This window comes from Montipora capricornis, chromosome 9 (genome assembly GCF_036669925.1).
Source record: "Montipora capricornis isolate CH-2021 chromosome 9, ASM3666992v2, whole genome shotgun sequence".
NCBI lineage: Eukaryota > Metazoa > Cnidaria > Anthozoa > Scleractinia > Acroporidae > Montipora > Montipora capricornis.
Window position 1 is genome coordinate 27,192,107 of NC_090891.1, and position 15,000 is coordinate 27,207,106.

Sequence of the window (15,000 nt, forward strand, 5' to 3'; positions counted from 1 at the left end):
GTTCAGTTGGCTTATACGGAATATGTTGATATTTCTTTTCTTTCCCCGGCGGGGAAAAGTACAAAATATCAAACGTACGCGGCAACTGGGATATTGGGCAAAGAACTAAATGGCGCCAAGTGAGGCGGGTTCGCTCGTTTTCACAACATTTACCCAGTTGTTTAGAGTAATTGAAATACTTAAGACTTCCTTTTAGAGAATTCATATATATTCAAAGTCCTCCCTTGATCAGTTTTTTTGTGGTTCAAAAATACTTAAAAAGTTGATTGAATTTTTGAGGTCTCTCTACCACCCCACTCCCCGCGTAGGATTTGACGTCATGCCGTGAGACGGGGCGCGGTTGAGTCATGTCCTTGCTGGTAACAGTTGCAGTTCAAGGAAGGGTCACGTGTTGATCAGTACTTAACAAAACAAACGCAAACCAAGATTTATTCTCACATTAATCCCTTCTCATCAGATTTTTTACGATGGATTTGCGAGACTGTGCCGTGATAGATCGACACTATCCGAAGTTACAGCAATGCCTCGAGCCTACCAAACTTTTGCGCTACCTCGAGAACGCTGGCGTGTTAGACGAAGACGATGTAGAGACGATTCGCGAGGAGAAGCGAAAATCTTCGAGGGAGAACCAAGTGGCGATCTTTATTGATATCTTGAAGAGGCGAGAACATGGATTTAGGCATTTGCTACAGGCGCTGCTAAAGTCAAAAGTACAAGAGTTTCTGGCCCGGGAACTACTGGAGGATGATGTCTACGATGAAGAAGGTTTGAGAGAGAAAACAATAAGCTAAGATTTTCTCCGAACATTATCATCAGTTCTCACTATTGTTTTCATTGTTATTATTTTTACCTTTGTTCTCACTTTACGCCGTTACGTATCAGGAGGTGACAACGGTTTTCCTGAACTTCATCAAATAATAATCACAAATCGCATTATTTGAGGTTTATCTTTCTTTCACCTAGAAAAATCTGAAATGGTTCTTCGTCTTATCCCCTTGGATTAGTAAATATATGTCGAGACTAAAACTTGAATTCTTCATTTAAAAGAATAACAAACGATCTTGCTCATGTCGTCCATTTCCGGTCAGTGCAAAGACTCCTGTAATTTGGTGCTGAACGTATTATAATTTACCAAGCAGTTCAGTACTTCAAATACATCGTCAGCCAAAAGTTCATGCTAACATATAGCCTGTGTAGGTCCGACCAAAAGAGCAATATAAAAGACAAAAATATTATTATCTACTTGCATAAGGATGAAGATCGGGCACCGGCAACTTCACGTATCAGTATTGTGTTTCCATAAAAAGAAGGTGACACAAACCTCACGAAATGGATATTTTACATCTTGACATTTTTTCGCCAATGTTGCCTAAAAAAAATGAATTTTTGAAAACCGTATAGCACCAATTCTTTTATTAATAAATCAAGTTATTCATGTCTATTATTGGATTTTTTCGTTTTAAATCAGCTTTTCGTTTATTTCAAGTGATGTGCGTTTGGCAGTTCAGCAGGCCAGACAAGCCGATTTATTGATCATGTATTTGGCGACACCGCAAACACGATATAATTTAATATTAGCTCTTAAAATTTATGGCAAAAGCATTACCTTTTTTATTTCTACACAACAAATTAGTTATCGAGTTTACCTCGCTCTTTCCTTTAATTTTCATTAAATCAGGGCTACCTTTTATGTTTTAAATCGCAGGCAGTGAATTAATTAACGCTAATGGCTAATTTAAATCTTAATTGACAAGCTAATATTTTGTTTATTTTAGAGTTATTTAACTTTTTAGCTGAACATCTCCGAGAGATTAACAATCCACCCTGGGAGTTCATGAAAGCTCAATACGTTTCTAATCGCTGTTTACGAGGGATGACAACGATGTAAAAAAAGAAATATTTAGGAATTATTCCATTAGCGTTTGTTGAACTGGTGAGATGGCAAATTGCGCATCCGTTTGGTTCAATCTATTCTAATATCCAACAAGACCGACTGGAATGTTAAGCGCGGTTTTCACTAGCGGCGCAAGCACTAGCACAAGCACTAGGGCAAGCATAAGAGCGCTTATTTCCCCGTGAAAACGGGGTAGACGCAAGCATAGGCACAAGCGCTTATGCTTGCAATCGCTTGCGTCGAGTGAAAACGAAACGCAGCATAAGCACAAGGAAATTTGCTACGTCTGGCCAATTGAAGCGCTCGGTCCAGATTCCTCGAGTCTGAGCATTGGAACAAAATGGCGGATACCGTGGCTGATTTTTTTGATGCTCACGTCGACGTTCGTTTTCACTTGCATAAGCTCCTATGCTTGGATCCTCCGTAGAAAGGGATTGGCTGGTCACAGAAGTCCATGGCCAGTAGCCTCGATCTCTGCTATTCGGTCTTAACCCATCAGTTTACAGTATGACATAAATTTCATGGAACAGGCGCAGGCGCAGTGGTGAAGTTGTTCGGCGTCGGAGTCGCCTCCCACCAATGTGACCTGGGTTCGATTCCCAGACTCGGCGTCATATGTGGGTTGAGTTTGTTGGTTCTCTACTCTGCTCTGAGAGGTTTTTCTCCAGGTACTCCGGTTTTCCCTCCTCCTCAAAAAATCAACCCATGATTTGATTTCTGTAGTGTCTCCAATAGGACGTTTTCAACAAACCTCTAGGGACGACTTCTGGTGGACATACAAAAAAAGCTAATGAGAGATCTTTTGTTTTCGTTCACCAGCATGGCGGCGATGACGTCACGTGAAAACCTCCTATAGGCCAGTTTCGTATTCTAACGGTTGGTTTGTATCGAGCATCAAAAAGAGGCTAATGCTGGGGATTCTTATTTTTCCCGCATTAGCCTCCATTTCATGCTAGATCCAGTCTGACCGTGAGAATACGAAACTCGCCCATTAGTGCTGCAGCGCTCAATACACTTGACACTTAAATAAAGTCCTTTATTTCAGTACAGAAGCACATGACCTTGGAGAGTGTAACTTGCAACTTTATTCCTTGGAACAAAGCTGGGGATTTTATGACACCAATTTTATGCCCAAATATGGACAAAAATAAGATCGATGCTGCACGCGACGCGCGGGAAACTGCACGAGCCACGTTACATCCAAATAAGGGAATTTTTAAGCTAAAAAAAAGTCATGATCTTCTTTTCATCATTATTATTATGGTAAAATTTATTGGTAAAATCATTCAATGTATATATCAACACCACTGCGGGCACAGCCTAGGCAATGTGGACTAGAATATAAAAGATATATATGTGCATGTTGCATATGTTAGTAGAAATCTAAGATAATAAAAAGTAGCGTTAAATGCATTATTGAATAAGACAAATATTCTAAAAATAAATAAATAACAATATTAATAAAATAAAAAAATAAAATAAAATAAACATTGTACCCGTATTTAATAATCTCAGCATGATAAAGCTAAAATCTGCTCTTTCAACTATTATGTTGCTATGTTTGTGCATTTGCATAATTACATGCACGAAAATCTCTTAACAATCTCACAGTTCTGAGAAATAACCCATTTCTGGGACCGTTCAATTGTCAACCTTGCTACTTTCGGCCCAAATAACATATTCAGTTCTTTGTCTAGGTCTTTGTAGTATGCACCAAGATAGTCAAATACTATGGTGATAAGCTTCACTTTGTAGCCTGGATACAAGTTCTTTATTCCCAATCTAAGGGATTATTATTATTATTATTATTATTATTATTATTATTATTACTAGTAATGTTGCCACCGCCGGCATTTAAATTTTTAATTTAATTTGAGTTTTATCATTATCATTATTATTATTATTTATTTTTACCAGATACATGTAAGATTCAAGTTTGTATGAAAGAGTGCTCAATAAAGTTTGTTATTATTATTATTATTATTATTATTATTATTATTATTATTTTCTTTTTTTGAAGTTTTAAAACAGAGAAATACTTAATTGCTTGTAAATTTATAGTTCTTACCTTTTGGAGATATTTTAATGTTTGTAAATATTTTTATCATGGAAATAAAGTGATACCATTTTTTTTTTTATTATTATTATTATTATTATTATTATTAATGGCCAATCAAATACAAGTTCTTTATTCCCAATCTAAGGGATTATTATTATTATTATTATTATTATTATTATTATTATTATTATTATTATTATTATTAATGGCCAATCAAAAGTAAAATCTAGCAGTGGCCATTGTGAACATAGGTAATACCGTAAACTGTCGGGCTACATTCTATGACGTATAAAGAGGTGTGTTAATGGATTTCTGTTGGTTAATGATACCCGTGCATACAGAACCCACAGTGCGCGCGGCAGTCAAAACTGTGCTATCCTGTCAATCCTTCACCCTTTCACCGGAAACGGCGACGTTGTTGTCGATCTGCCCTGTCGAAAGAACGACATCGAAGTTTTCTTTTTTGTGCGAAGTTGGCGCAAATAAATACATTATCAATCCAGTTTTGACGTCTTATTACACTTGATTCGAAATAAGCAGACTGAATTCCTCTTAAAATAAGTAGAAGAAGCACAACAGTCGAGGCACAACAGTTGACATTCGAATCGCTGCTCGCTGGCAACCCAGGTTTGTTGACAAAAAAGTTGCCACAAAATCTTTTAACTGAATGGTTTTCTGGCACTCGATCCGTTGACGTGACGACGGATAGCACAGTTTTTCCCGCTCGCTGAATTCCGATTGGTCAATTTAAATTTCAGTAGCTCTGGCCATATGCACGGGTTGTGATCACTACATTTTAGCCCACGTGGTATGAGTAGACGTAGTTTATCGCTTATGGTGATATTTCTTGTTTACAAACATTGACGTCACATTTCTTTTGATATTCAAACTTGCCAACCACGTGACAAAAGAAATCATTGTTTCAACAGCCAATTAGGTTCTGGTTGGTATGTTAAAAACAATGGATGACGTCACGAGAAACATCGCTATATGCGGAAGATGTATCTGTCTTGCACCTTGCCATGATTCTCACATTTTTCGTTTGCAGAAATCAACAGTATCTTATCAGAGCTAGAAAATGACATAGATGAAACACAGTCCTTGAAACTGCGGCTTGTAGAAGAAAAAAAGCGACACAGAAACACGAGAAAAGAACTTGAGGATATTCGACGAAGCTCCATTGTTTTTAGCGACTCCAGTAGTTCAGGTCTCTTTGCTGATTATGACTCAAATCTTAGCGAGGAAAACGAATTGGGTGGGAATGCATCTCTCGAAGGCGAGGAGCAACGGGGCGAAGCAACTATAGAGGGTAACATGGTCCTGATAAATGGATTTATGCCACACAGATTTCAAAATACCGAGAGATTTGATGCCTTTAGAGATGCATTAGAATGGGAACACGAAGATGGATGGAAACAGTTTGGAAGTGCTGATCATCTTGACATTCTTTCGCGCAAGAGGACTGAAGAAGTGGGTTGGCATGAAAATCTCCGGAAGAGTTCCTCTCTTGGAACGATTAATGAAACAGGCCGACGCAGATCTGAATTTGCGAGGTATGGGAGCGAAGAGGATCTAAAGTATTGGGAAGAATCCGTGAGCTCACGACTACGAGGTGAAGAAGAAGTGGAATCGTTAGAGGACAAGGTGGCTCTTCTTGAAAAACAACTACAAGCTGAGAAACGAAGGCGAGAGGTTTCTGAGCACGAAGTTGCAAAGCTGCAATCGGAGAGAGAGGAACTGTGCGCGGAGTTAGAAGAAACGAGAGACCAGCTGAGAGAGAGCCAACTGAATCTGTTTTACGAAGACGATGATTATGAAGAAGAGCTGTGTTTGAAGCACGGCGATGATGATGGCGATCCAAGTGCAGGGTTTAGTGGCAAAAAGAAAGTCACAGTGGAAAGTGAGGCTCGTTACTTATCTGCCAACAGTGAGATGTCCGCTGCTCGTTGTCATTCGCCTGAGTTTAATAAGCTCCAGTCCCAAACGGAGCGCTTAAAGAGGACACGGCTGACCAGTAGCTGGAGAAGTGTCAATTCTCAGTTTTACGAGCTTGACGAATATGACGACGAAATAAAGGTCGAGTTAGACCCGAGTAATTTCTTTGACACACTGCGTCAGCTCAAGGCATGCACTAACTCTTTGTATCATGAAATCTTGAATGAAAGGGACGAACTTCAATATTTAAAGAGAATGACCTCAACTCTGTAATTTATTGAATTGCTCACGGAAATTTGATTCACTTATTTAATCTCACATGGGTATAATTAAAGTAGGGTCGCTTTTTACCTTGAATCACACGAGATAGTGAACGTCTAGTGAAACTGCTTTAAACAAGTGAAACCACAACCTCTGCATAAGGCTTAATCAAAGTAAGTCCGTGGCTGATTGGAAGAAAGAAACTTGGAAAAAAAAAGCGCTGGATTTCATCATTTTACTCGGGAGTTTAAAGGAATGGACTAAACACCGGTATTTGAATTGAAGCATGCTTAGGGGAATGAAATTGAAACTGATGAGTGAATTCTCAAGTGCAGGAATGATTGCTCAGTGAATGAATGATTACTCAAATGCTCAAGTGAATAAAAAGAAATTTCAAATGAATGAAATTTTGCACATCAAAAGCAAAATTAAGGTTTTCTTAAATTTTCTTGAGCAAACTCTAAAGCACCGTTAAAGTAATAAATACCAGCCGCCATAGGGTAGTGACGTCACCTTAAAGGGGAATGGAACAGAGGCTGAATTTCTTAAAAACGGGTAACATTCAATGAATAAATTGAAATGTTGTGGTTTTTAAGTCACTGAGTGTCACGAGACAATTACACTTTTAACAGTCTTTTGGCCTTAAGCCGGAAGGGAAAAATAACAGGTTAAAATTAGAACATTTTTCTAGCCTCTATAGATACTGCAAGGCCTGTTCCAAACGTCGTGCTACTGCCGTGCCGAACTCAAATGAATTTGGCTTGGCAGTGGCAATACGATAGCACGGCAGCGGTTTCAAACGTCGAACGTAATACAGTCACGCCAAATTCAAAAGACAAAACAAACCATCCATCCAGCGTTATAGTATGCAAATAATGCAAAATACATTAAATTAATTTATGAATTGAGTTCGGCGCAACAATAGCACGCGGTTTGAAACCAAGTCGTGCTACTGCCGTGCGGCACGGCAAGTCCTGCCGCGCAAAGTAGTCGTGCCGAACCTAAGTCAACCGTGCCGCGCCTAATGGTTTCAAACGGCGTGATACTGCCGTGCTTAAATCGAAATGATAATTTCATTCGAGTTCGGCACGGCAGAAGCACGACGTCTGAACCAGGCCTAATACACCTTCTCTTTCAAGCACTTTTGCCGCCAAGGCAAAGAAGCGGCACAGTAAAACAGTAAAACAGCTTTAAAGGTGGCTTTACAGCTGTTTTACTGTGCATTATTCCGGATTTCCTCAAGCTTGACACATCTTCTTTTAGCCTCATATTTTCGGACACCTTTTCTCGATTCCTTTGGTGATTTTGATTTAACTCTGTAGCTACATTCTGGTCCACAATTACCTTCTCGTCCCCAGTAATCCCATAAATGCTCGCGCATCTTGTGAATCGCAACCCAGGCTATCTCTCTTTTTCAAATTAAAGACAGCTATTTATCAGACGTCCTAGTATACACCTTATTCCAAAATGGCCACCAAATGGCCACCGCGCACCGGTGGGTGAGTTGGTCGACCATCGGGCTGTCATGCGGAAGGTCTTGAGTTCGACTCCGGCCGGACCAACACTCAGGGTCTTAAAATAACTGAGGAGAAAGTGCTGCCTTTGTAATAACATCTGCACATGGTTAGACTTTCAAGTCTTCTCGGATAAGGACTGTAAACCGGAGGTCCCGTCTCATAGCCCTTGTTGGAAATTAAATAGTATGGGACGTTAAAGAACCCACTCGCCATTCGATAAGAGTAGAGGACGTAGTCCCCGGTGTTGTGGTCTGACCTATCTGAACGGGGGCATTTTTCACTTCTTAAAAATAGTTGTAAACTGCGTAACAAGCAGTCTGGCTAAAGTCCCCTAAAAAGCATTGTAAATTAGTCCTGAAAAGCCCCGTGGGGAGAGGCTAATAGATTCACTTCACTTCAGTTCACTTCAATTTTAGGTTTCTTTTGTTTCCTTGCAAATTGGCCCTTTCGGCCTCGAATTCAAACGAAAAATTCAAAAGAATATTTAACCTTGAACCAGACCAAAAGGGCCAATTTGCAATCAAACAAAAGAATACTAAAATGGGGACTATTTTGCAATAAGGTGTATGTGTTCTTGGTATTCGAAGGGTTACGCAGACCAGAGCAGGAAGCATCAGACTGTGTCGAACATGACATTTTTCATCGGAGGTGTTAACCGCAGGGAATAATTAAGAGCTAATGATAACTGGTGACGCAAATTAGCACTTGAGCAACTGCCTGGTCTTTTCTGACCCTTTCCTTGATGATGAACGCGGACGCATTTCCCTAAACAGCGGCTTTTCAGATAGAGTCCGCTGCTTGGGTTAAAATCAACCGATCGTGAGCCCATGAAAAAGTTATCGAAAATTATTTCGAGGATGGATTTGCCGTAACCCCAGTAACTGGCCGTTAATCAACTGCTTCAGACATTATAAATGTTCAGATCTGAATATTTAATGACCAGACAACTATGAAGAGGCGTATTAGGGTGTTAAATTTTATTCCCATCACCAGGAGAGGCAAAGCTATTTACAAATAAGTCATGTCAATCTTTCATTACAAAGTGTTATAAAAAAAATGTCCTTTGTGACGAAAATAAATATTTCTCAATTAAAGTCCTCGAAAATAGATTTCATTTCATCCAACCACTGGCTTTAAATCGTTGTTATACTGAGACGATACAACTTGCTGTAACTCTTAAATATATATTATGATCTTGGAGACGTCTTTTAATTGTAAATACCAATTATAATAACTGACTGACTGACTGATTTCCATCTTATTTACCATTCACTGATTATTTCAAAGAGATACATGTTACATACAGTTTGCTGATTACTTGAGGAGGCTCAAATCAGTTTCAACACTTTCAAAAACTGCACTATTTCGAAGGATTGAAACTACACACCTGTTTCACCAAATGCACCAAATGCAATGTCAATGAATCATATAAAATACCAATGATTGCTTGACAAGATGCACGGATTGCGTGACGTAATAGGTTACCATAGCACTCGAGCGTTCACCTTCAGAAACTTTGAGGTGGTTCTGAATCGGCATCAGGGAATTTGTTTTAACTTGGCAGAGGGTTTTATCTCAGCCACTTATTACTTTCCACCTATAAAAATTGGGGGTCACCCACTGAGCATTTTTTTTAGAGGAAAGCATTAATTTAAAGATAAAACATTGAATGTTTCAAGATGACATTCCTGTTGCTACGGAGACCAATTATGCCATAATAAGGTGTGTATCTTGTTAGGCTATGGTACCATAACATTGCTGTTAGGTTGTTGTGAGATCCATCCCCCCTGATGAAAAAACCCCTTGAAATTGTTGAAACTGTTTTGAGACATTTTAAAATTATTTTCCCAGTTTCTTATTTGGTAATTGTTTCACTTATTATTTGTCAATTTGGCGTTAGCTTGACATCGTCATCTGTCATCATAAATAAAATAATTAATTATCCGAATTAAATTCTGTTCAAATATACTTAAATTTGCAAAATCAGAGAAAAACATTTTGTTACTATTTGGTGTTCGAGGTAAGATTATGGTAGTTGAAGGTGATCTTGATCGACGCTTTCCAACAATTTGAGCGGAAGCCGGCTTTATATTCAAGTTGTTATAACAATGGTCAAGTTGAACAACAACAGCAGCGTTTCTTCTCGAGCCTTGTGAATAACGAATTTCGATCGTAACTGTCTATACAATTAACCTGAGATTGTCATTTTCAAACTGAACAAGACTAGTGGATGAAACAATATCGACCTGCGAAAGTGTTGCTGATCGCAATGGATCGTCGTCCACTAGCTCGTCTCGAGAGCAATTTGAATCCCAGTCACCATGCAACTGTGATCACCTTTGAATACTGCCCGCTCCAAGGAAAATAAAAAAATAAAAGACGAAACAAAGTGACTTTGGGTATATAGCCGGTCAACGGCTTTCAGAGTTAAACGAGGCGAGGGCAATTTCTGTTAAAGGCCTTTCAAAGCTATTGAGTTGTCCAAGCGACCAACGCTAAAGCTTTCTATCCGCTCGGTCCTTAAATTAAATGTTCACAGATTGATATGGCTTCCTTAACAAGATCACAACTGTCACTCATTCCTTTTTGCTGGAGACTGCACCTTTTTAGAGCAGTTATATCTCTTAGTCTATGAGCAGACGGACTTTCAAGCGCAGTGCTTTACAAGAGGCCAAAGTTTCCTCGCGATGTCATTGCGTCCCATCTCTTTAAATTTTTTCACCAAGTCCGCTACTGTAAGCTCTGGGTATTTCGCCTGGAGCAAGCTCATTAACAGCTTAGAAGGGCTTCCGTTTCTTGGCAGCTCCCCGTGCAAAGAGTTGCGTTCTTCCAGGGAAATCTTCTCGAACTTAGCAGCTAGGCGTTCATAGTCCTTGCGACAACAGCACCGTCTTCCATTATCAAGCCTCAAGCACATCCAGTCGAACAGATCCAAGTGTTCCTTCTCAAATTGGTCAAGGGTTAACTGAACTGAAAAAAATAACAAGTAAGATTCAATCAAAAAGGCTTGCAAAATGAAATATGCTATTGTATTTTAGTTCTTTTTCAAGGCTTGCCTTGATAAAGCCATGATAAAGCCATGATAAAGGAACTAAGATCGTGGTCTATGGACCATTTTTGAGAGAAAACTACGAATATCAACGTTGAAGTGAAGTGAAGTCTTTTTTTTTTCTTTTTCTTTTTTTTTTTTTCTTACGAGGGTTGCACTTAATAGCCAAATGCTAATGAACTTGTGGCCCTCGATCAGACCAGACCACGGCACTGAAACATTCGTGCCCTGCTCTTTTCGAATGGTATGTGGGATCTTTATGAATAAGGACTGTGAGACGGGCCTACGGCTTATAGTCCTTATCCGAGAAGACTTGAAAGTCAAATCATTTGTGGATGTAATTAAAGAGGAAGCACTTTCTCCTCGATTATGTAAAGACTCTGGAAGTTGGTCCGGCCGGAGGTGAGCTAACGATCTCCCGCACGCTAGTCTCGGATGCTCAGCCAACTGAGCCATCATTTGGAAGTGTTAAGCCTGATTGAATACATTACCAGAAAAATTATATGCTTTTTATTACGGTCTGCACTTTTCCGTGCTTGTGCTTGTTGCCTAAGGGAAATGCGAAGCCTACAACTAGCCGTACCAATCGCCCGGACGGGTTGGTACTGTCACATTCCATGCATGATTAGTACATAAAGCCTTATTAGCCCGATTCAGGCACGATGGGACTTTAGCATGCTGTCCCGCTATCTTGAGTGAGAATGTAAATGTCATATGAATGTACTGGAGAACCTTTTAAAACTAAATAAAGCTGGTTATGTTGCAGGTATGAATAAGTAATAAAAAGAAACCGTTCTGTTAGTCGACAAGTTACTCACCGGGATTCATTTGCGATTCTTGCGAGGAAGATGCGATCGGTTCAAGGGGAATAGGGAGTGCTCTGTCATTTCCAGCAACACCACCGGCTGAGAAAAACCTTTGAAGTCGGCCTTGTCGAAGCATCCAACAAAATATCAATACTATTGTCACAAGGGTTGTGAATGCCATCAGTGAAGAAACAATGATCAATGCTTTGTTTCCATCGTCTTTTTTTCCTTCCTCTGCTTCTCTGTTGTTTGAATCTTGCCGACCAGGGTCCCACGAAATCGACGCCTCTGATGGAGTCGGCTGATTGACAGGCGGGTTGTGTGCTCTAACGAGAAGTCTCTTTTCCGTTGTATGAGTTGGTTACAAAACAGTAGAGGTCTCATTTTTGATCTTCACGCGTGAGGATGCCTTCCTGTCGCTTGTCGTATCCTTTTTATCACAAGGTAAAGACCGCACTTTGCATTTCTTAGGACCATTTGCGCATTCAGACGCTAGTTCGTCGTTTTCGTCCCCGCAACATTCCGCACAACGGAGACATTGAAAGATGAATGCTACGGGATAATAGCCATCAATGCACTTGTCATCGCATTCAGTATTAACGAACAAAGTGCAGTTCGTTTTTATCGCTCTTCCTTCGGAGCATACAGTACACGATTCACACTGATGATTCCCGTAATTGTTCGAATACGTTTCCCCAAGTTTACAGGAAACGCAGTGGACAGGGGTCCCGTATGGAACTGAGCTGCCACACGGGACGGAGGGTTGAGATCCCTCGGGACATTGAGGGCAATCGAGGCACTTGTAGCTAGTGTTTCCTGAAGAAACCCAGCGGATTTGTTCCGGAGTCTTGCACACTACGACTGTATTTCCTCCATACACCTGTTAAGTAAAAGTAGAAACAATTTAAAGAACGAAAAAAAAAAGTAAATATTTTGAAGAAAGGTCATGCCGTAATTCCCCAAAGATCTTGTTACAAGTATGTTTCCCCTCGTAATTATGGGTAACATATCCGAATTCCAGCCTCAAATTTAACGGCGAAATTATATTTCTCAGGTATTTACTGATTGCTTCGTGTTGGCTATGGTAAAAGACGTTTTTCTTGTACAAAGCCGAAAAATGGCTGTGCCCAGTACTGCATTCCATCTTTCGTAATTCTATTAGAACGCGTTGGGGCTTGCCACACAAAACGCGCGAAATTGATTTTGCCATGGTTGTACAATGCTTTCGAACTGGCATATGACCAACTTTAGGGCCATCGTATTCCAAAAAGTACTAGGGTGGTCATCTGTATGAGAAATCAATCGAAAGTCGGCTTTAACCTGCTGGAAATGACGTAACAGGGGCACCCAATGAGAATATAGTTCAAAACCACTTACACAAAGCATTGTTAAACGTATTTTAGTATTTAAACGGTAGATACAGGCATATTTTTATCCCCTAAGATTATTTCATCTGTTCGGATTTCCTAGCTGAAAGTCTAGTGATCCGAAAATTATAGGGATCAAAGCTTACCTTTTCGAAAATTTCAGCCAGAAAAAAAGGCTCCCGAAAATTCTAGGTGACCTTTTTAAAGTAAAAATCCGTTAAAAATGGGCAATTAAACCATTTTTTAGATGTTCGAAAATTCTAGATCTCAAATCGACTTCCGAACAGATATTTTCCGAAAATTGACGTTGGGTGCCCCTGACGTAAGTAATGCTAAGGTTTTTGTGACTAAACGTGAGTAAGCATTCACGGAATTCTCCACACATGAAATCATCCAAGGTCACAGGGTCAGAATTGTAGCTAATTGTTGTGTAACACTGAAACTCAACACATAAAGCTTGTGAGCCCCAAGACTCAAGTCTTTGTTTTTTAAAAGGTTTTTGTTGCATCATACACAAAAATTGCACAGTGTTCAACGAGGCAGACGCATCACCTTTACTGAGGAAAAATGGACCTTTGTTTTTTTCTTTGAAAACCTTCCTTTCCTCGGCCTTCGCAATCGGGTTAAGTACTGAACTGCAAACGAAGCACCTTCCAGAAAATTGATCACGAAATCAACAGAAACAATAGCAACGATTTTCTAGCGGTTTGCTCCTTGTTATATCGTTTTAAAATCGCGAGAAGAGTTATTGGGTTAACGATCTCTAATCGTTGGTACGATTTCCGGAACGTGACGGACAGTAATCTTTGTTAAACAAATCAATATATTAATTTACATATAAAAGCGGGTGAAAATGTAAAATTAATTAATGTGTGTTGTTACAGTCAGTGTAGATATGACAAGAAAACAATTATGTTCGAAATTCTCGAAGTTAATAATGCGCGCACCTTTGAAACATGATCGTGATCGCGCCATTAATAAAGTCCTCACGGACATGTGCGTCTGAGAAATATTTACATGTATACATGTACATTGTTTAAACGCATCGCTACACTTAAGTATCCTACACAGAAACAAAGCAGCGTCGAACAACTGAGTAGAACAGACCATCTCCTATCGAGTTTTCGAAATTGCAGACTCTATTTCAGAACGAGATGCTTCGCTACACCGTCAGCATATTTTTGGCAAGTCGAAGAATAACGTGGTTTTCGAAGAGAGGATGAAATCGAAACATTAACAAAGATTCATTTGGGCCTTTTTGTCTTGATCTTGACAAAATAAGATAATATATAAGGTTCCGTACTTACCAGCAAGCTTAGACTGGCTACGAATGCATATAGCATCGAACCGGAAACTTTGAACTTCTTGAGAGCGAAGAAATTACTGTGTTCCATCACGAAACTCATAATAGAGGCAATATACGATTTATCCAAAGAGTGGTCGAATTATCAAGAAAGCGGCGAACTGTGAAGAGGCCAACTGCAGAAATAACGTGTTTTGAAGCCGTAAATTTGTCGAGGCTGTTGATATGCAAGGCCCGTCCCAAATAAAGAGCGGTGACATCACCGTAAGACGTGACGAGAAATGCTGCGTGGGAAGGGGTATAAATTTTCATTTGTCGTCACCTTGGGCTGTAATTCGGTTCTTTTTACTATGTTTGCCAATAATTGTCAAGGTTATGGATAAAAAAGCTAGCGAAAGTCGTGAGTAACAGAGTAAATTAGGAAACAAACGGAACCTAACAAACACACAAGCTGCATGAGCTCCCGCACGAATTTCTTCTTGCAGGTAGATGACTAATCGGGGATTCCCCTCAAGTTAGGTTCTGTAAACCCCGCTTTGGCATCTCACCCATGAGGCGAATTTCAAAACTTGAATGAATCATGTTGACCCTTCAGGTGACACAGACGCAACTTGTGTGAGGTTTATTATTCCTTCATTTAAACAGTATTTTACAACGTGAATGAGGGAAACGATCCTCTATCTAGTCAAAAAGAGACTTGGACACAAGAGCATAGGCATTCAATGTGTGCTCAGAAGTGAGTGATTCATGTTCGTGCTGGGTAACTTAAACTTTCGAAATCTGAAGCTCCCGTCTCAATGGGGTCAACC

At 39.8% G+C, this 15,000-nt stretch overlaps 2 protein-coding genes across 2 annotated transcripts in view; one reads left to right on the forward strand and one right to left on the reverse strand.

Annotated features, from left to right (window-relative positions):
- The window catches only part of LOC138015502 (paramyosin-like), an 8,524-nt gene extending 1,947 nt beyond the window's left edge, over window positions 1–6,577 (forward strand). The window contains exons 2-3 of the mRNA XM_068862571.1: window positions 458–765; window positions 5,002–6,577. Coding sequence (XP_068718672.1) covers window positions 468–765; window positions 5,002–6,161 — 1,458 coding nt within the window. The 5' untranslated portion in view covers window positions 458–467 and the 3' untranslated portion in view covers window positions 6,162–6,577. The remainder of the gene's footprint in view (window positions 1–457; window positions 766–5,001) is intronic.
- Window positions 5,000–15,000, reverse strand: part of LOC138016273 (uncharacterized) — a 22,378-nt gene continuing 12,377 nt past the window's right edge. Inside the window, exons 3-5 of the mRNA XM_068863444.1 lie at window positions 11,979–12,154; window positions 11,534–11,861; window positions 5,000–10,636 (exon numbers count right to left, since the gene is read on the reverse strand). Of these exons, the coding sequence (XP_068719545.1) occupies window positions 10,314–10,636; window positions 11,534–11,861; window positions 11,979–12,154 (827 nt within the window). The 3' untranslated portion in view covers window positions 5,000–10,313. The remainder of the gene's footprint in view (window positions 10,637–11,533; window positions 11,862–11,978; window positions 12,155–15,000) is intronic.